Here is a 21,333-nt window from a genome sequence, read left to right on the forward strand (position 1 = left end):
TATAACAGTTAATTTATTGTGAATGACTTGGGGTATAACAGTGAATTTATTGTGAATGACTTGGGGTATAACAGTGAATTTATTGTGAATGACTTGGATAGTGAATTTATTGTGAATGTGTCTCAATTTGCCTCTGATCTGTCCTGTATACCTCCATTCCTCTCCCTCCTCTTCCCTCTCCTCCCTCCCTCCCCTCTCTCCTACTTCCTCTTCCCTCTCCTCCCTTCCCTTCCCTCCCCTCTCTCCCTCCCTCCCTCCCTCCCTCCCTCCCTCCCTCCCTCCCTCCCTCCCTCCCTCCCTCCCTCCCTCTTCCCTCTCCTCCCTTCCCTCCCCTCTCTCCTACTTCCTCTTCCCTCTCCTCTCCTCCCCTCCCTCCCTCCCTCCCTCCCTCCCTCCCGCTCAAGAGGATATGGGAAGAGCCAGCCATGATGTGGGAGTGGCCAGCCAAGAAAGGAAGAAAGAAGTAGGAGTGGTTAGTCAGAATACGGGAGGGGCCAACCTGGTTGTGGGAGGGGCCAGCCAGCAGAGGAAGGAAGCGCCTCCTCCTAATAACGGCGTACCTAAACTCCTCCCCAGTAGGACGGAGCGGAGCGGCGGCGACAGCGGGGTCGCCGTGGTAACGGCCCAGTCCGTGTTCGGGGGCCAACCGAGGGAAGGGAGAGGGGGGGGGGGAGGGGGGGGGGGGGAAGAGAGGTGTGAGGGGCAGAGGGAGGAAGACGCTGTGAGAGAACTTTTAAAACTCTGGACCGTCTGGTGGTGATGATGTCATCAGAGGCATATATTCGACCGATAAACAGACGCTGAAACCCACTGGGAAGCGTTTGATGATGTTTCTGAATGATGTTTCTGAATGATGAGGAGACGTAGCGGCGTTAAAGCCATGATGTTGTTGATAAGGATGCGTCTCTGCCTGTCTGTCTGTCGGTGGATTTTCTATGTTTTGGGATGAAGATTTTGGAATAATGAAAATGTTTTTTTTTTTTTGTATTACAAAGGCAGTCTTGTTATTTTGTTTACACGATGTGTCTCTGCTTGTTTACACGATGTGTCTCTGCTTGTTTACACGATGTCTCTCTGCTTGTTTACACGATGTGTCTCTCTGCTTGTTTACACGATGTGTCTCTCTGCTTGTTTACACGATGTGTCTCTCTGCTTGTTTACACGGTGTCTCTGCTTGTTTACACGATGTGTCTCTCTGCTTGTTTACACGATGTGTCTCTGCTTGTTTACACGATGTCTCTCTGCTTGTTTACACGATGTGTCTCTCTGCTTGTTTACACGATGTGTCTCTGCTTGTTTACACGATGTCTCTCTGCTTGTTTACACGATGTGTCTCTGCTTGTTTACACGATGTGTCTCTGCTTGTTTACACGATGTGTCTCTCTGCTTGTTTACACGATGTGTCTCTGCTTGTTTACACGATGTCTCTCTGCTTGTTTACACGATGTCTCTCTGCTTGTTTACACGATGTCTCTCTGCTTGTTTACACGATGTGTCTGTGCTTGTTTACACGATGTGTCTGTGCTTGTTTACACGATGTGTCTCTCTGCTTGTTTACACGATGTCTCTCTGCTTGTTTACACGATGTGTCTCTCTGCTTGTTTACACGATGTGTCTCTCTGCTTGTTTACACGATGTGTCTCTGCTTGTTTACACGATGTGTCTCTGCTTGTTTACATCGTTCTTTAACAGCTAGGATGCAGCAGGAAGGGATGCCTCAGAGAGACAGCATCGTTCTTTAACAGCTAGGATGCAGCAGGAAGGGATGCCTCAGAGAGACAGCATCGTTCTTTAACAGCTAGGATGCAACACGAAGGGATGCTTGAGAGAGACAGCATCGTTCTTTAACAGCTAGGATGCAACACGAAGGGATGCTTGAGAGAGACAGCATCGTTCTTTAACAGCTAGAATGCAGCAGGAAGGGATGCCTCAGAGAGACAGCATCGTTCTTTAACAGTTAGGATGCAGCAGGAAGGGATGCCTCAGAGAGACAGCATCGTTCTTTAACAGCTAGGATGCAGCAGGAAGGGATGCCTCAGAGAGACAGCATCGTTCTTTAACAGCTAGGATGCAGCAGGAAGGGATGCCTCAGAGAGACAGCATCGTTCTTTAACAGCTAGGATGCAGCAGGAAGGGATGCCTCAGAGAGACAGCATCGTTCTTTAACAGCTAGGATGCAGCAGGAAGGGATGCCTCAGAGAGACAGCATCGTTCTTTAACAGCTAGGATGCAGCAGGAAGGGATGCCTCAGAGAAACAGCGTTCTTATTTAGGCTAACTGTAGCAAACTGTGTTTGGAATGATAATCTCCACTCCTTGTCTCAATATTTGTCAAGGTATTAACCCCAAGCCCTCCACTCTATTTCCAACTCTGCTAGAACTCTCCCCTTAGTCTCTCGCTCTCTTTTCCCTTCTCTCTCTCTCTCTTCCTCCCTCTAGCTCTTCCTCCCTCTAGCTCTTCCTCCCTCTAGCTCTTCCTCCCTCTAGCCCTTCCTCCCTCTAGCTCTTCCTCTGTCCCTCGCTCTTCCTCCCTCTAGCCCTTCCTCCCTCTAGCTCTTCCTCCCTCTAGCCCTTCCTCCCTCTAGCCCTTCCTCCCTCTAGCTCTTCCTCCCTCTAGCCCTTCCTCCCTCTAGCCCTTCCTCCCTCTAGCCCTTCCTCCCTCTAGCTCTTCCTCCCTCTAGCTCTTCCTCCCTCTAGCCCTTCCTCCCTCTAGCCCTTCCTCCCTCTAGCCCTTCCTCCCTCTAGCTCTTCCTCCCTCTAGCCCTTCCTCCCTCTAGCCCTTCCTCCCTCTAGCCCTTCCTCCCTCTAGCCCTTCCTCCCTCTAGCTCTTCCTCCCTCTAGCTCTTCCTCCCTCTAGCTCTTCCTCTGTCCCTCGCTCTTCCTCCCTCTAGCCCTTCCTCCCTCTAGCCCTTCCTCCCTCTAGCTCTTCCTCCCTCTAGCTCTTCCTCCCTCTAGCTCTTCCTCTGTCCCTCGCTCTTCCTCCCTCTAGCTCTTCCTCCCTCTAGCTCTTCCTCCCTCTAGCTCTTCCTCCCTCTAGCTCTTCCTCTGTCCCTCGCTCTTCCTCCCTCTAGCCCTTCCTCCCTCTAGCTCTTCCTCCCTCTAGCCCTTCCTCCCTCTAGCCCTTCCTCCCTCTAGCTCTTCCTCCCTCTAGCCCTTCCTCCCTTCAGCCCTTCCTCCCTCTAGCTCTTCCTCCCTCTAGCCCTTCCTCCCTCTAGCCCTTCCTCCCTCTAGCTCTTCCTCCCTCTAGCCCTTCCTCCCTCTAGCCCTTCCTCCCTCTAGCCCTTCCTCCCTCTAGCCCTTCCTCCCTCTAGCTCTTCCTCCCTCTAGCCCTTCCTCCCTCTAGCCCTTCCTCCCTCTAGCTCTTCCTCCCTCTAGCCCTTCCTCCCTCTAGCCCTTCCTCCCTCTAGCTCTTCCTCCCTCTAGCCCTTCCTCCCTCTAGCCCTTCCTCCCTCTAGCCCTTCCTCCCTCTAGCCCTTCCTCCCTCTAGCCCTTCCTCCCTCTAGCCCTTCCTCCCTCGCTCTTCCTCCCTCTAGCTCTTCCTCCCTCTAGCCCTTCCTCCCTCTAGCCCTTCCTCCCTCTAGCCCTTCCTCCCTCTAGCTCTTCCTCCCTCTAGCCCTTCCTCCCTCTAGCCCTTCCTCCCTCTAGCCCTTCCTCCCTCTAGCTCTTCCTCCCTCTAGCTCTTCCTCCCTCTAGCCCTTCCTCCCTCTAGCCCTTCCTCCCTCTAGCTCTTCCTCCCTCTAGCTCTTCCTCCCTCTAGCCCTTCCTCCCTCTAGCCCTTCCTCCCTCTAGCTCTTCCTCCCTCTAGCTCTTCCTCCCTCTAGCTCTTCCTCCCTCTAGCTCTTCCTCCCTCTAGCTCTTCCTCTGTCCCTCGCTCTTCCTCCCTCTAGCCCTTCCTCCCTCTAGCTCTTCCTCCCTCTAGCCCTTCCTCCCTCTAGCTCTTCCTCCCTCTAGCTCTTCCTCCCTCTAGCTCTTCCTCTGTCCCTCGCTCTTCCTCCCTCTAGCTCTTCCTCCCTCTAGCTCTTCCTCCCTCTAGCTCTTCCTCCCTCTAGCTCTTCCTCTGTCCCTCGCTCTTCCTCCCTCTAGCTCTTCCTCCCTCTAGCCCTTCCTCCCTCTAGCCCTTCCTCCCTCTAGCCCTTCCTCCCTCTAGCTCTTCCTCCCTCTAGCCCTTCCTCCCTCTAGCCCTTCCTCCCTCTAGCTCTTCCTCCCTCTAGCCCTTCCTCCCTCTAGCCCTTCCTCCCTCTAGCCCTTCCTCCCTCTAGCTCTTCCTCCCTCTAGCCCTTCCTCCCTCTAGCCCTTCCTCCCTCTAGCCCTTCCTCCCTCTAGCCCTTCCTCCCTCTAGCTCTTCCTCCCTCTAGCCCTTCCTCCCTCTAGCCCTTCCTCCCTCTAGCTCTTCCTCCCTCTAGCCCTTCCTCCCTCTAGCCCTTCCTCCCTCTAGCTCTTCCTCCCTCTAGCCCTTCCTCCCTCTAGCCCTTCCTCCCTCTAGCCCTTCCTCCCTCTAGCCCTTCCTCCCTCTAGCCCTTCCTCCCTCGCTCTTCCTCCCTCTAGCTCTTCCTCCCTCTAGCCCTTCCTCCCTCTAGCCCTTCCTCCCTCTAGCCCTTCCTCCCTCTAGCTCTTCCTCCCTCTAGCCCTTCCTCCCTCTAGCCCTTCCTCCCTCTAGCCCTTCCTCCCTCTAGCCCTTCCTCCCTCTAGCCCTTCCTCCCTCTAGCCCTTCCTCCCTCTAGCTCTTCCTCCCTCTAGCTCTTCCTCCCTCTAGCCCTTCCTCCCTCTAGCCCTTCCTCCCTCTAGCTCTTCCTCCCTCTAGCTCTTCCTCACTCTAGCTCTTCCTCCCTCTAGCTCTTCCTCCCTCTAGCTCTTCCTCCCTCTAGCCCTTCCTCCCTCTAGCCCTTCCTCCCTCTAGCCCTTCCTCCCTCTAGCTCTTCCTCCCTCTAGCCCTTCCTCCCTCTAGCTCTTCCTCCCTCTAGCCCTTCCTCCCTCTAGCTCTTCCTCCCTCTAGCTCTTCCTCCCTCTAGCCCTTCCTCCCTCTAGCTCTTCCTCCCTCTAGCTCTTCCTCCCTCTAGCCCTTCCTCCCTCTAGCCCTTCCTCCCTCTATCTCTTCCTCCCTCTAGCTCTTCCTCCCTCTAGCCCTTCCTCCCTCTAGCCCTTCCTCCCTCTATCTCTTCCTCCCTCTAGCTCTTCCTCCCTCTAGCCCTTCCTCCCTCTAGCCCTTCCTCCCTCTAGCTCTTCCTCCCTCTAGCTCTTCCTCCCTCTAGCTCTTCCTCCCTCTAGCCCTTCCTCCCTCTAGCTCTTCCTCCCTCTAGCTCTTCCTCCCTCTAGCCCTTCCTCCCTCTAGCTCTTCCTCCCTCTAGCCCTTCCTCCCTCTAGCCCTTCCTCCCTCTAGCTCTTCCTAACCTTCTCTCACCTGTTTTCTTCATTCTCTCTAATTCACGTTTCCCTCTCTCTCTCTCTTTGGCTGACCCACCAGGCAGTATGCCAACGGAGGGAGGGAAGGAAGGAAAGGAGAGCGGGAGGGAGGGGTGTACCATACCCAGTATGCCAACGGAGGGAGGGAAGGAAAGGAGAGAGAGAGAGAGAGAGATAGAGGGAGGGAGGGAAGGCAAGGAGAAAGAGAATCATACACCAACCCCTCACAACACACAGCCAGCCGACCTGACTGAGCCCCGGAGCACCAAGCCTAAAGGAACCCAACTCTGTTCCCTGGACATCTAACGCTCCGTTTTGGAGAAACCCGGTCCGATTTTATTACTGCTACTAACCCACAACCTCCTCACCCCTTACTGCTACTAACCCACAACACTCCTCACCCCTTACTGCTACTAACCCACAACACTCCTCACCCCTTACCGCTACTAACCCACAACACTCCTCACCCCTTACTGCTACTAACCCACAACACTCCTCACCCCTTACTGCTACTAACCCACAACACTCCTCACCCCTTACTGCTACTAACCCACAACACTCCTCACCCCTTACTGCTACTAACCCACAACACTCCTCACCCCTTACTGCTACTAACCCACAACACTCCTCACCCCTTACCGCTGCTAACCCACAACACTCCTCACCCCTTACTGCTACTAACCCACAACACTCCTCACCCCTTACTGCTGCTAACCCACAACACTCCTCACCCCTTACTGCTGCTAACCCACAACACTCCTCACCCCTTACTGCTACTAACCCACAAACTCCTCACCCCTTACTGCTACTAACCCACAACACTCCTCACCCCTTACTGCTACTAACCCACAACACTCCTCACCCCTTACTGCTACTAACCCACAACACTCCTCACCCCTTACCGCTGCTAACCCACAACACTCCTCACCCCTTACTGCTACTAACCCACAACACTCCTCACCCCTTACTGCTACTAACCCACAACACTCCTCACCCCTTACTGCTACTAACCCACAACACTCCTCACCCCTTACTGCTACTAACCCACAACACTCCTCACCCCTTACTGCTGCTAACCCACAACACTCCTCACCCCTTACTGCTACTAACCCACAACACTCCTCACCCCTTACTGCTACTAACCCACAACACTCCTCACCCCTTACTGCTACTAACCCACAACACTCCTCACCCCTTACTGCTACTAACCCACAACACTCCTCACCCCTTACTGCTACTAACCCACAACATTCCTCACCCCTTACTGCTACTAACCCACAACACTCCTCACCCCTTACTGCTGCTAACCCACAACACTCCTCACCCCTTACTGCTACTAACCCACAACACTCCTCACCCCTTACTGCTACTAACCCACAACACTCCTCACCCCTTACTGCTACTAACCCACAACCTCCTCACCCCTTACTGCTACTAACCCACAACCTCCTCACCCCTTACTGCTACTAACCCACAACACTCCTCACCCCTTACTGCTACTAACCCACAACACTCCTCACCCCTTACTGCTACTAACCCACAACACTCCTCACCCCTTACCGCTACTAACCCACAACCTCCTCACCCCTTACTGCTACTAACCCACAACCTCCTCACCCCTTACCGCTACTAACCCACAACACTCCTCACCCCTTACTGCTACTAACCCACAACATTCCTCACCCCTTACTGCTACTAACCCACAACACTCCTCACCCCTTACTGCTACTAACCCACAACACTCCTCACCCCTTACTGCTACTAACCCACAACACTCCTCACCCCTTACTGCTGCTAACCCACAACACTCCTCACCCCTTACTGCTACTAACCCACAACACTCCTCACCCCTTACTGCTACTAACCCACAACACTCCTCACCCCTTACTGCTACTAACCCACAACACTCCTCACCCCTTACTGCTACTAACCCACAACATTCCTCACCCCTTACTGCTACTAACCCACAACACTCCTCACCCCTTACTGCTACTAACCCACAACACTCCTCACCCCTTACCGCTGCTAACCCACAACACTCCTCACCCCTTACTGCTACTAACCCACAACACTCCTCACCCCTTACTGCTACTAACCCACAACACTCCTCACCCCTTACTGCTACTAACCCACAACACTCCTCACCCCTTACCGCTGCTAACCCACAACACTCCTCACCCCTTACTGCTGCTAACCCACAACACTCCTCACCCCTTACTGCTACTAACCCACAACACTCCTCACCCCTTACTGCTACTAACCCACAACACTCCTCACCCCTTACTGCTGCTAACCCACAACACTCCACAACACACCAAGGTACGGTACCATAGCTAGAACTTTCAGAACCCACACGGGATACAGAACGAAACGGGTCGGTTTATGGGATGACTCACTACGTCAACTTTATGCTTATCGCTGTACGTAACGAAACGTCGGTTGTCGGTAGTTGAAGTGCACTCTGGGTAGATTGGTGGTATTCGTTGGTTGATGGGGTCACTATGAGTGTTTTTATAGCGGTTCGTAGACTTGCTTTATAGCATCGTAATCAAGGTACATTGACACACACACACACAGGCACACACACACACACACAGGCATACACACACACACACACAAGCTGTGAAGTGATTTAAGAGCAGTTCTGCGTCTCTCCCCTCACTAGCTTACATAACTGGTATACCAGCTGCATGTCTGTCTGTCAGAGAGGACGCAAATAACCTGGCAGCGAGTACACTAATCAGCTACATAGAGGGGTTATATTACCCTAATGAGGGGCTAGGTTACTGTACTGATGCTGGGTCAGCTAGCCGTGTAGAGGGGTTATATTACCCTACTGAGGGGCTAGGTTACTGTACTGATGCTGGGTCAGCTAGCCGTGTAGAGGGGTTATATTACCCCTACTGAGGTGCTAGGTTACTGTACTGATGCTGGGTCAGCTAGCCGTGTAGAGGGGTTATATTACCCTACTGAGGGGCTAGGTTACTGCACTGATGCTGGGTCAGCTAGCCGTGTAGAGGGGTTATATTACCCCTAATGAGGGGCTAGGTTACTGTACTGATGCTGGGTCAGCTAGCCGTGTAGAGGGGTTATATTACCCCTACTGAGGGGCTAGGTTACTGTACTGATGCTGGGTCAGCTAGCCGTGTAGAGGGGTTATATTACCCTACTGAGGGGCTAGGTTACTGTACTGATGCTGGGTCAGCTAGCCGTGTAGAGGGGTTATATTACCCTACTGAGGGGCTAGGTTACTGTACTGATGCTGGGTCAGCTAGCCGTGTAGAGGGGTTATATTACCCCTAATGAGGGGCTAGGTTACTGTACTGATGCTGGGTCAGCTAGCCGTGTAGAGGGGTTATATTACCCTACTGAGGGGCTAGGTTACTGTACTGATGCTGGGTCAGCTAGCCGTGTAGAGGGGTTATATTACCCCTACTGAGGGGCTAGGTTACTGTACTGATGCTGGGTCAGCTAGCCGTGTAGAGGGGTTATATTACCCCTACTGAGGGGCTAGGTTACTGTACTGATGCTGGGTCAGCTAGCCGTGTAGAGGGGTTATATTACCCCTACTGAGGGGCTAGGTTACTGTACTGATGCTGGATCAGCTAGCCGTGTAGAGGGGTTATATTACCCCTACTGAGGGGCTAGGTTACTGTACTGATGCTGGGTCAGCTAGCCGTGTAGAGGGGTTATATTACCCCTACTGAGGGGCTAGGTTACTGTAGTGATGCTGGGTCAGCTAGCCGTGTAGAGGGGTTATATTACCCCTAATGAGGGGCTAGGTTACTGTAGTGATGCTGGGTCAGCTAGCCGTGTAGAGGGGTTATATTACCCCTAATGAGGGGCTAGGTTACTGTACTGATGCTGGGTCAGCTAGCCGTGTAGAGGGGTTATATTACCCCTAATGAGGGGCTAGGTTACTGTACTGATGCTGGGTCAGCTAGCCGTGTAGAGGGGTTATATTACCCCTACTGAGGGGCTAGGTTACTGTACTGATGCTGGGTCAGCTAGCCGTGTAGAGGGGTTATATTACCCCTACTGAGGGGCTAGGTTACTGTACTGATGCTGGGTCAGCTAGCCGTGTAGAGGGGTTATATTACCCCTAATGAGGGGCTAGGTTACTGTACTGATGCTGGGTCAGCTAGCCGTGTAGAGGGGTTATATTACCCTACTGAGGGGCTAGGTTACTGTACTGATGCTGGGTCAGCTAGCCGTGTAGAGGGGTTATATTACCCCTAATGAGGGGCTAGGTTACTGTACTGATGCTGGGTCAGCTAGCCGTGTAGAGGGGTTATATTACCCTACTGAGGGGCTAGGTTACTGTACTGATGCTGGGTCAGCTAGCCGTGTAGGGGGGTTATATTACCCCTACTGAGGGACTAGGTTAATGTACTGATGCTGGGTCAGCTAGACCTGTAGAGGGGTTATATTACCTTACTGAGGGACTAGGTTACTGTACTGATGCTGGGTCAGCTAGCCGTGTAGAGGGGTTATATTACCCTACTGAGGGGCTAGGTTACTGTACTGATGCTGGGTCAGCTAGCCGTGTAGAGGGGTTATATTACCCTACTGAGGGGCTAGGTTACTGTACTGATGCTGGGTCAGCTAACCGTGTAGAGGGGTTATATTACCCTACTGAGGGGCTAGGTTACTGTACTGATGCTGGGTCAGCTAGCCGTGTAGAGGGGTTATATTACCCCACTGAGGGGCTAGGTTACTGTACTGATGCTGGGTCAGCTAGCCGTGTAGAGGGGTTATATTACCCTACTGAGGGGCTAGGTTACTGTACTGATGCTGGGTCAGCTAGCCGTGTAGAGGGGTTATATTACCCCTACTGAGGTGCTAGGTTACTGTACTGATGCTGGGTCAGCTAGCCGTGTAGAGGGGTTATATTACCCTACTGAGGGGCTAGGTTACTGTACTGATGCTGGGTCAGCTAGCCGTGTAGAGGGGTTATATTACCCCTACTGAGGGGCTAGGTTACTGTACTGATGCTGGGTCAGCTAGCCGTGTAGAGGGGTTATATTACCCCTACTGAGGGGCTAGGTTACTGTACTGATGCTGGGTCAGCTAGCCGTGTAGAGGGGTTATATTACCCCTAATGAGGGGCTAGGTTACTGTACTGATGCTGGGTCAGCTAGCCGTGTAGAGGGGTTATATTACCCCTAATGAGGGGCTAGGTTACTGTACTGATGCTGGGTCAGCTAGCCGTGTAGAGGGGTTATATTACCCCTACTGAGGGGCTAGGTTACTGTACTGATGCTGGGTCAGCTAGCCGTGTAGAGGGGTTATATTACCCCTACTGAGGGGCTAGGTTACTGTACTGATGCTGGGTCAGCTAGCCGTGTAGAGGGGTTATATTACCCCTACTGAGGGGCTAGGTTACTGTACTGATGCTGGGTCAGCTAGCCGTGTAGAGGAGTTATATTACCCCTAATGAGGGGCTAGGTTACTGTACTGATGCTGGGTCAGCTAGCCGTGTAGAGGAGTTATATTACCCTACTGAGGGGCATTACCCTACTCTTTCCTCTGAGAGAGAGGATGATGGGAAATACATCAACAACCTGAGACTGTACTGACAGAGAGGATGATGGGAAATGCATCCATCTTCTCCGTTATGGTTCGCCAGGTGTTGCTGCGGATGCTGAGCTGGCAGCTGCCATTATGTCCAGGACGATCATCCAGTCTCTGATCACCGTGGAAGCCTGGGAGGGCTACACCTTCGCCGATCATCAGATCAGGATCAAGGAGTCACATGACCTCTACGGAGCTGTGATGTGGCCCTCGGTACGACAGGCGCCTTTACGCTCGCCTTCGTCGTCCTCGCTGACGCTACTGCCTTTACGCTCGCCTTCGTCGTCCTCGCTGACGCTACTGCCTTTACGCTCGCCTTCGTCATCCTCACTAACACTACCCTTACGCTCACCTTCGTCATCCTCACTAACACACTACCCTTCTGCTCACCTTCGTCATCCTCACTAACACTACTACCCTTACGCTCACCTTCGTCATCCTCACTAACACTACCCTTACGCTCACCTTCGTCATCCTCACTAACACTACTACCCTTACGCTCACCTTCGTCATCCTCACTAACACTACTACCCTTACGCTCACCTTCGTCATCCTCTCTAACACTACTACCCTTACGCTCACCTTCGTCATCCTCACTAACACTACTACCCTTACGCTCACCTTCGTCATCCTCACTAACACTACCCTTACGCTCACCTTCGTCATCCTCACTAACACTACTACCCTTACGCTCACCTTCGTCATCCTCACTAACACTACTACCCTTACGCTCACCTTCGTCATCCTCTCTAACACTACTACCCTTACGCTCACCTTCGTCATCCTCACTAACACTACTACCCTTACGCTCACCTTCGTCATCCTCACTAACACTACTACCCTTACGCTCACCTTCGTCATCCTCACTAACACTACTACCCTTCTGCTCACCTTCGTCATCCTCACTAACACTACTACCCTTACGCTCACCTTCGTCATCCTCACTAACACTACTACCCTTACGCTCACCTTCGTCATCCTCACTAACACTACTACCCTTACGCTCACCTTCGTCGTCCTCACTAACACTACCCTTACGCTCACCTTCGTCATCCTCACTAACACTACTACCCTTACGCTCACCTTCATCATCCTCACTAACACTACTACCCTTACGCTCACCTTCGTCGTCCTCACTAACACTACTACCCTTACGCTCAACTTCGTCGTCCTCACTAACACTACCCTTACGCTCACCTTCATCATCCTCACTAACACTACTACCCTTACGCTCACCTTCATCATCCTCACTAACACTACTACCCTTACGCTCACCTTCGTCATCCTCACTAACACTACTACCCTTACGCTCACCTTCGTCATCCTCACTAACACTACTACCCTTCTGCTCACCTTCGTCATCCTCACTAACACTACTACCCTTCTGCTCACCTTCGTCATCCTCACTAACACTACCCTTACGCTCACCTTCATCATCCTCACTAACACTACTACCCTTACGCTGACCTTCGTCATCCTCACTAACACTACTACCCTTACGCTCACCTTCGTCATCCTCACTAACACTACTACCCTCACGCTCACCTTCGTCATCCTCACTAACACTACTACCCTTCTGCTCACCTTCGTCATCCTCACTAACACTACCCTTACGCTCACCTTCATCATCCTCACTAACACTACTACCCTTACGCTCACCTTCGTCATCCTCACTAACACTACTACCCTTCTGCTCAACTTCGTCGTCCTCACTAACACTACCCTTACGCTCACCTTCATCATCCTCACTAACACTACTACCCTTCTGCTCAACTTCGTCGTCCTCACTAACACTACCCTTATGCTCACCTTCGTCATCCTCACTAACACTACTACCCTCACGCTCACCTTCGTCATCCTCACTAACACTACCCTTACGCTCACCTTCGTCATCCTCACTAACACTAATACCCTTACGCTCACCTTCGTCATCCTCACTAACACTACTACCCTTACGCTCACCTTCGTCATCCTCACTAACACTACCCTTACGCTCCCCTTCATCATCCTCACTAACACTACCCTTACGCTCACCTTCGTCATCCTCACTAACACTACCCTTACGCTCCCCTTCGTCATCCTCACTAACACTACTACCCTTACGCTCACCTTCGTCATCCTCACTAACACTACCCTTACGCTCCCCTTCGTCATCCTCACTAACACTACTACCCTTCTGCTCCCCTTCGTCATCCTCACTAACACTACTACCCTTCTGCTCACCTTCGTCATCCTCACTAACACTACTACCCTTACGCTCACCTTCGTCATCCTCACTAACACTACTACCCTTCTGCTCACCTTCGTCATCCTCACTAACACTACTACCCTTACGCTCACCTTCGTCGTCCTCACTAACACTACTACCCTTACGCTCACCTTCGTCATCCTCACTAACACTACTACCCTTCTGCTCACCTTCGTCATCCTCACTAACACTACTACCCTTCTGCTCACCTTCGTCATCCTCACTAACACTACCCTTACGCTCACCTTCGTCGTCCTCACTAACACTACTACCCTTCTGCTCACCTTCATCATCCTCACTAACACTACCCTTACGCTCACCTTCGTCATCCTCACTAACACTACTACCCTTACGCTCACCTTCGTCATCCTCACTAACACTACTACCCTTACGCTCACCTTCGTCATCCTCACTAACACTACCCTTACGCTCACCTTCGTCATCCTCACTAACACTACCCTTACGCTCACCTTCGTCATCCTCACTAACACTACCCTTACGCTCACCTTCGTCATCCTCACTAACACTACTACCCTTACGCTCACCTTCGTCATCCTCACTAACACTACTACCCTTACGCTCACCTTCGTCATCCTCACTAACACTACTACCCTTCTGCTCACCTTCGTCACAATCATTACTTTTAAATTCCACTTTTTTCCTCACCATGTGTAACTTCATTTTTAAAATGTCCTGTTATTTCCCATCAGGCCATAGTGCTGTGTTACTTCCTGGATACGCACCGTGACACGTACAACCTGCTGGACAAGAACGTCATCGAGCTGGGCGCCGGGACCGGTCTGGTCTCCGTAGTTACCAGCCTTTTAGGTGAGACAATCTTGTGTTTTACAAAGTCGCATGGGTCGTCCCAGACTCCCTCCTCATACATATTACATACGGGTCGTCCCAGACTCCCTCCTCATACATATTACATACGGGTGGTCCCAGACTCCCTCCTCATACATATTACATACGGGTCGTCCCAGACTCCCTCCTCATACATATTACATACGGGTCGTCCCAGACTCCCTCCTCATACATATTACATACGGGTCGTCCCAGACTCCCTCCTCATACATATTACATACGGGTGGTCCCAGACTCCCTCCTCATACATATTACATACGGGTCGTCCCAGACTCCCTCCTCATACATATTACATACGGGTCGTCCCAGACTCCCTCCTCATACATATTACATACGGGTCGTCCCAGACTCCCTCCTCATACATATTACATACGGGTGGTCCCAGACTCCCTCCTCATACATATTACATACGGGTGGTCCCAGACTCCCTCCTCATACATATTACATACGGGTCGTCCCAGACTCCCTCCTCATGCATATTACATACGGGTCGTCCCAGACTCCCTCCTCATACATATTACATACGGGTCGTCCCAGACTCCCCCCTCATGCATATTACATACGGGTGGTCCCAGACTCCCTCCTCATACATATTACATACGGGTCGTCCCAGACTCCCCCCTCATACATATTACATACGGGTGGTCCCAGACTCCCTCCTCATACATATTACATACGGGTCGTCTCAGACTCCCTCCTCATACATATTACATACGGGTCGTCCCAGACTCCCTCCTCATACATATTACATACGGGTCGTCCCAGACTCCCTCCTCATACATATTACATACGGGTCGTCCCAGACTCCCTCCTCATACATATTACATACGGGTCGTCCCAGACTCCCTCCTCATACATATTACATACGGGTGGTCTCAGACTCCCTCCTCATACATATTACATACGGGTCGTCCCAGACTCCCTCCTCATACATATTACATACGGGTCGTCCCAGACTCCCTCCTCATACATATTACATACGGGTCGTCCCAGACTCCCTCCTCATACATATTACATACGGGTCGTCACAGACTCCCTCCTCATACATATTACATACGGGTGGTCTCAGACTCCCTCCTCATACATATTACATACGGGTCGTCCCAGACTCCCTCCTCATACATATTACATACGGGTCGTCCCAGACTCCCTCCTCATACATATTACATACGGGTCGTCCCAGACTCCCTCCTCATACATATTACATACGGGTGGTCCCAGACTCCCTCCTCATACATATTACATACGGGTGGTCCCAGACTCCCTCCTCATACATATTACATACGGGTCGTCCCAGACTCCCTCCTCATACATATTACATACGGGTGGTCCCAGACTCCCTCCTCATACATATTACATACGGGTCGTCCCAGACTCCCTCCTCATACATATTACATACGGGTGGTCCCAGACTCCCTCCTCATACATATTACATACGGGTCGTCCCAGACTCCCTCCTCATACATATTGCATACGGGTCGTCCCAGACTCCCTCCTCATACATATTACATACGGGTGGTCCCAGACTCCCTCCTCATACATATTACATACGGGTCGTCCCAGACTCCCTCCTCATACATATTACATACGGGTGGTCCCAGACTCCCTCCTCATACATATTACATACGGGTCGTCCCAGACTCCCTCCTCATACATATTACATACGGGTGGTCCCAGACTCCCTCCTCATACATATTACATACGGGTCGTCCCAGACTCCCTCCTCATACATATTACATACGGGTGGTCCCAGACTCCCTCCTCATACATATTACATACGGGTCGTCTCAGATACCCTCCTCGTTAGTGTTTTTTAGGTTTTAGTTTTTCGTGCCCATCCAATCAATCAATCAATCAAATGTATTTATAAAGCCCTTCTTACATCAGCTGATGTCTCAAAGTGCTGTACAGAAACCCAGCCTAAAACCCCAAACAGCAAGCAATGCAGGTGTAGAAGCACGGTGGCTAGGAAAAACTCCCTAGAAAGGCCAGAACCTAGGAAGAAACCTAGAGAGGAACCAGGCTCTGAAGGGTGACCAGTCCTCTTCTGGCTGTGCTGGGTGGAGATTAGAAACCTAGAGAGGAACCAGGCTCTGAAGGGTGACCAGTCCTCTTCTGGCTGTGCTGGGTGGAGATTAGAAACCTAGAGAGGAACCAGGCTATGAGGGGTGGACCAGTCCTCTTCTGGCTGTGCCGGGTGGAGATTAGAAACCTAGAGAGGAACCAGGCTCTGAGGGGTGGCCAGTCCTCTTCTGGCTGTGCTGGGTGGAGATTAGAAACCTAGAGAGGAACCAGGCTATGAGGGGTGGACCAGTCCTCTTCTGGCTGTGCCGGGTGGAGATTAGAAACCTAGAGAGGAACCAGGCTATGAGGGGTGGCCAGTCCTCTTCTGGCTGTGCTGGGTGGAGATTAGAAACCTAGAGAGGAACCAGGCTATGAGGGGTGGACCAGTCCTCTTCTGGCTGTGCTGGGTGGAGATTAGAAACCTAGAGAGGAACCAGGCTATGAGGGGTGGACCAGTCCTCTTCTGGCTGTGCTGGGTGGAGATTAGAAACCTAGAGAGGAACCAGGCTATGAGGGGTGGACCAGTCCTCTTCTGGCTGTGCTGGGTGGAGATTAGAAACCTAGAGAGGAACCAGGCTATGAGGGGTGGACCAGTCCTCTTCTGGCTGTGCCAGGTGGAGATTAGAAACCTAGAGAGGAACCAGGCTATGAGGGGTGGACCAGTCCTCTTCTGGCTGTGCCGGGTGGAGATTATAACAGAACATGGCCAAGATGTTCAAATGTTCATAAATGACCAGCAGGGTCAGATAATAATAATCACAGTGGTTGTTGAGGGTGCAACAGGTCAGCACCTCAGGAGTAAATGTCAGTTGGCTTTTCATAGCCGATCATTCAGAGTATCTCTACCGCTCCTGCTGTCTCTAGAGAGTTGAAAACAGCAGGTCTGGGACAGGTAGCACGTCCGGTGAACAGGTGGCAGGTCTGGGACAGGTAGCAGGTCTGGAACAGGTGGCAGGTCTGGGACAGTTGGCAGGTCTGGGACAGGTGGCAGGTCTGGGACAGGTAGCAGGTCTGGGACAGGTAGCAGGTCTGGGACAGGTAGGAGGTCTTGGACAGGTAGCAGGTCTGGGACAGGTAGAAGGTCTGGGACAGGTAGCAGGTCTGGGACAGGTAGCATGTCTGGGACAGGTAGAAGGTCTGGGACAGGTAGCAGGTCTAAGACAGGTAGAATGTCTGGGACAGGTAGCATGTCTGGGACAGGTAGCAGGTCTGGGACAGGTAGCAGATCTGGGACAGGTAGAAGGTCTGGGACAGGTAGCAGGTCTAAGACAGGTAGAATGTCTGGGACAGGTAGCATGTCTGGGACAGGTAGCGGGTCTGGGACAGGTAGCATGTCTAAGACAGGTAGCAGGTCTGGGACAGGTACAAGGTCTGGGACAGGTAGCAGGTCCGGGACAGGTAGCACGTCCAGTGACACCACCCTCTTCAGAGGACAGAACATCTCCTTCCTGTTTGGTAACTGGTGTTTGTTTGTTTTATTATTTCCTAGGTGCCAAGGTGACGTCCACGGACCTACCGGAGGTGCTGAGTAACCTGCAGTATAACGTACTCCGTAACACCAGGGGGCAGTGTAGACACCCTCCTCAGGTCACTGAGCTGTCCTGGGGGAAGGAGCTCGAACAACACTTCCCTCAGGCTACCTGTCACTACGACTACGTGTTCGCCGCTGACGTGGTGTACTGCCACCCTTACCTGGGGGAACTCTTGGACACCTTCGATCACCTGTGTCAGGACGGGACGGAGATCCTCTGGGCCATGAGGTTCCGTCTGGACAGAGAGAACCAGTTCGTAGAACGGTTCCGGTCCAGGTTCCATCTGGAAGAACTGTATGATCTGCCTAGTCTCAGTATCAAACTGTACCGAGCATCAAGGAAGGAGATGGGAAGGAAGACACCGTCTGGAGAGGCTGCAGGGGGATGGAGAGATGGATGGATGGATGGATGGATGGATGGATGGATGGATGGATGGAGAGGCTGCTTAATACTACCATGCTCTACGGAAGCAGTCTGAGACACTGCAGGGGGATGGATGGATGGATGGATGGATGGATGGATGGATGGATGGATGGATGGATGGATGGATGGATGGATGGAGAGGCTGCTTAATACTACCATGCTCTACGGAAGCAGTCTGAGACACTGCAGGGGGATGGAGAGATGGATGGATGGATGGATGGATGGATGGATGGATGGATGGATGGATGGATGGATGGATGGATGGATGGATGGAGAGGCTGCTTAATACTACCATGCTCTACGGAAGCAGTCTGAGACACTGCAGGGGGATGGAGAGATGGATGGATGGATGGATGGATGGATGGATGGATGGATGGATGGATGGATGGATGGATGGATGGATGGATGGAGAGGCTGCTTAATACTACCATGCTCTACGGAAGCAGTCTGAGACAATGCAGGGGGATGGATGGATGGATGGAGAGATGGATGGATGGAGAGATGGATGGATGGAGAGATGGATGGATGGATGAGAGATGATGGATGGATGGATGGATGGATGGAGAGATGATGGATGGATGGAGAGATGGATGGATGGAGAGATGGATGGATGGAGAGAGAGAGAGATGATGGATGGATGGAGAGAGAGATGGATGGAGAGATGGATGGATGGATGGAGAGATGGATGGATGGATGAGAGATGATGGATGGATGGAGAGATGGATGGATGGATGGAGAGATGGATGAAGAGATGGATGGATGGAGAGAGAGAGATGATGGATGGATGGAGAGAGAGATGGATGGAGAGATGGATGGATGGATGGAGAGAGAGATGGATGGATGGATGGAGAGATGGATGAAGAGATGCATGTGAATGTGTGTTATTTGATTGCATCCCAGCCACAGACTCAGAGAATCAACAAAGGCATTGTGGAGAAGGTCATTACCCTAAACTATTGAAGGTCATTACCCTAAACTATTGAAGGTCATTACCCTAAACTATTGAAGGTCATTACCCTAAACTATTGAAGGTCATTACCCTAAACTATTGAAGGTCATTACCCTAAACTATTGAAGGTCATTACCCTAAACTATTGAAGGTCATTACCCTAAACTATTGAAGGTCATTACCCTAAACTATTGAAGGTCATTACCCTAAACTATTGAAGGTCATTACCCTAAACTATTGAAGGTCATTACCCTAAACTATTGAAGGTCATTACCCTAAACTATTGAAGGTCATTACCCTAAACTATTGAAGGTCATTACCCTTGAGCCGACATCCACAGCATTTCGGGGAAATTGTACTGTCATGGCCCAGAAAATAATTTCTTGCATCCCTTTGTTTTGTTGTAGCTGTCCTCTTTACGGAGGTTACTGTCGTCTTTACGGAGGTTACTGTCGTCTTTACGGAGGTTGCTGTCGTCTTTACGGAGGTTGCTGTCGTCTTTACGGAGGTTACTGTCCCCTTTACGGAGGTTACTGTCCCCTTTACGGAGGTTACTGTCCCCTTTACGGAGGTTACTGTCCCCTTTACGGAGGTTGCTGTCCCCTTTACGGAGGTTGCTGTCGTCTTTACGGAGGTTGCTGTCGTCTTTACGGAGGTTACTGTCGTCTTTACGGAGGTTACTGTCGTCTTTACGGAGGTTGCTGTCCCCTTTACGGAGGTTACTGTCCCCTTTACGGAGGTTACTGTCCCCTTTACGGAGGTTGCTGTCGTCTTTACGGAGGTTGCTGTCGTCTTTACGGAGATTACTGTCCCCTTTACGGAGGTTGCTGTCCTCTTTACGGAGGTTACTGTCCCCTTTACGGAGGTTGCTGTCCCCTTTACGGAGCTCTCCTCCCCTTCCTGTACTGGAGCCTTGAACTCTCCTCCCCTTCATGTCTGGGCCTTGAACTCTCCTCCCCTTCCTGTCTGGGCCTTGAACCCTCCTCCCCTTCCTGTCGGAGGCCTTGAACTCTCCTCCCCTTCCTGTCTGGGCCTTGATCACTCCTCCCCTTCATGGCTGGGCAGATCAGTCTCTTCCCGCTTTCTCTGCTATTATTCAGTTGTATTTCTGATTTGAAGATGTCCACTACATGACCAGAAGGACATATAGTGTCTGCTGCACCTGATGTGTTGCTGTAGCATATCGAGACCTGCTTCACCTGATGTGTTGCTGTACATATCGAGACCTGCTTCACCTGATGTGTTGCTGTAGCATATCGAGCCCTGCTTCACCTGATGTGTTGCTGTACATATCGAGACCTGCTTCACCTGATGTGTTGCTGTAGCATACCGAGACCTGCTTCACCTTATGTGTTGCTGTACATATCAAGACCTTAAACTTCAGGAAAAAGCTCATGTCCGTACAATAAACACTATTTATTTTGTAATATGTTATTTGTTGCTTTATGCAGTAATTTATCAAATGAGAAATAAAGTACATTATAAACACCTCTGATCTGTAAATGGTTCTGGACAGGAAGTGGTTGTATCCGTCAGTCTACTGAAGAGGAAAGGACATGGGTCAGAGAGGGGGGGTTGAGGTGAGACGGTCCACCTGTCAGTACGACCCGTCTGCCCTTTAGGTCCCAACGGGACGTGAAGACATACCTCATCCATCTCTCATCCTGAGACATCTGAAGACATAACTCATCCATCTCTCATCCTGAGACATCTGAAGACATACCCCCCCCATAACACTACAACACCAGACCCCCAACCACAACTAAACATACCCCCCAATAACACTACAACACCAGACCCCCAACCACAACTAAACATACACCCCCCCAATAACACTACAACACCAGACCCCCAACCACAACTAAACATACACCCCCCCCAATAACACTACAACACCAGACCCCCAACCACAACTAAACATACCCCATCCCCCCATAACACTACAACACCAGACCACCAACCCCAACTAAACATACCCCCCCCATAACACTACAACACCAGACCACCGACCACAACTAAACATACCCCCCAATAACACTACAACACCAGACCCCCAACCACAACTAAACATACACCCCCCCAATAACACTACAACACCAGACCCCCAACCACAACTAAACATACACCCCCCCCAATAACACTACAACACCAGACCCCCAACCACAACTAAACATACCCCATCCCCCCATAACACTACAACACCAGACCCCCAACCACAACTAACCATACCCCACCCCCCATAACACTACAACACCAGACCACCAACCCCAACTAAAC

At 51.6% G+C, this 21,333-nt stretch overlaps 2 protein-coding genes across 2 annotated transcripts in view; both read left to right on the top strand.

The window, feature by feature from the left end:
• LOC106575030 (DNA excision repair protein ERCC-5-like) overlaps positions 1 to 650 on the top strand; it is a 5,602-nt gene extending 4,952 nt beyond the window's left edge. Inside the window, exon 7 of the mRNA XM_082963769.1 lies at positions 405 to 650. Within this exon, the coding sequence (XP_082819895.1) occupies positions 405 to 429 (25 nt within the window). The 3' untranslated portion in view covers positions 430 to 650. The remainder of the gene's footprint in view (positions 1 to 404) is intronic.
• A 10,264-nt stretch (positions 651 to 10,914) lies between these two features.
• Positions 10,915 to 19,987, top strand: mettl21e (methyltransferase like 21e). The gene is made up of 3 exons (XM_045698631.2): positions 10,915 to 11,186; positions 13,932 to 14,049; positions 17,642 to 19,987. The coding sequence occupies exons 1-3, from the start codon at positions 11,064 to 11,066 to the stop codon at positions 18,160 to 18,162; spliced, it is 762 nt and encodes a 253-aa protein (XP_045554587.2). The 5' UTR covers positions 10,915 to 11,063; the 3' UTR covers positions 18,163 to 19,987.
• Positions 19,988 to 21,333: the final 1,346 nt, after the last annotated feature.

The sequence above is a fragment of the Salmo salar genome, chromosome 17 (assembly GCF_965601325.2).
Source record: "Salmo salar chromosome 17, fSalSal1, whole genome shotgun sequence".
Lineage (NCBI taxonomy): Eukaryota > Metazoa > Chordata > Actinopteri > Salmoniformes > Salmonidae > Salmo > Salmo salar.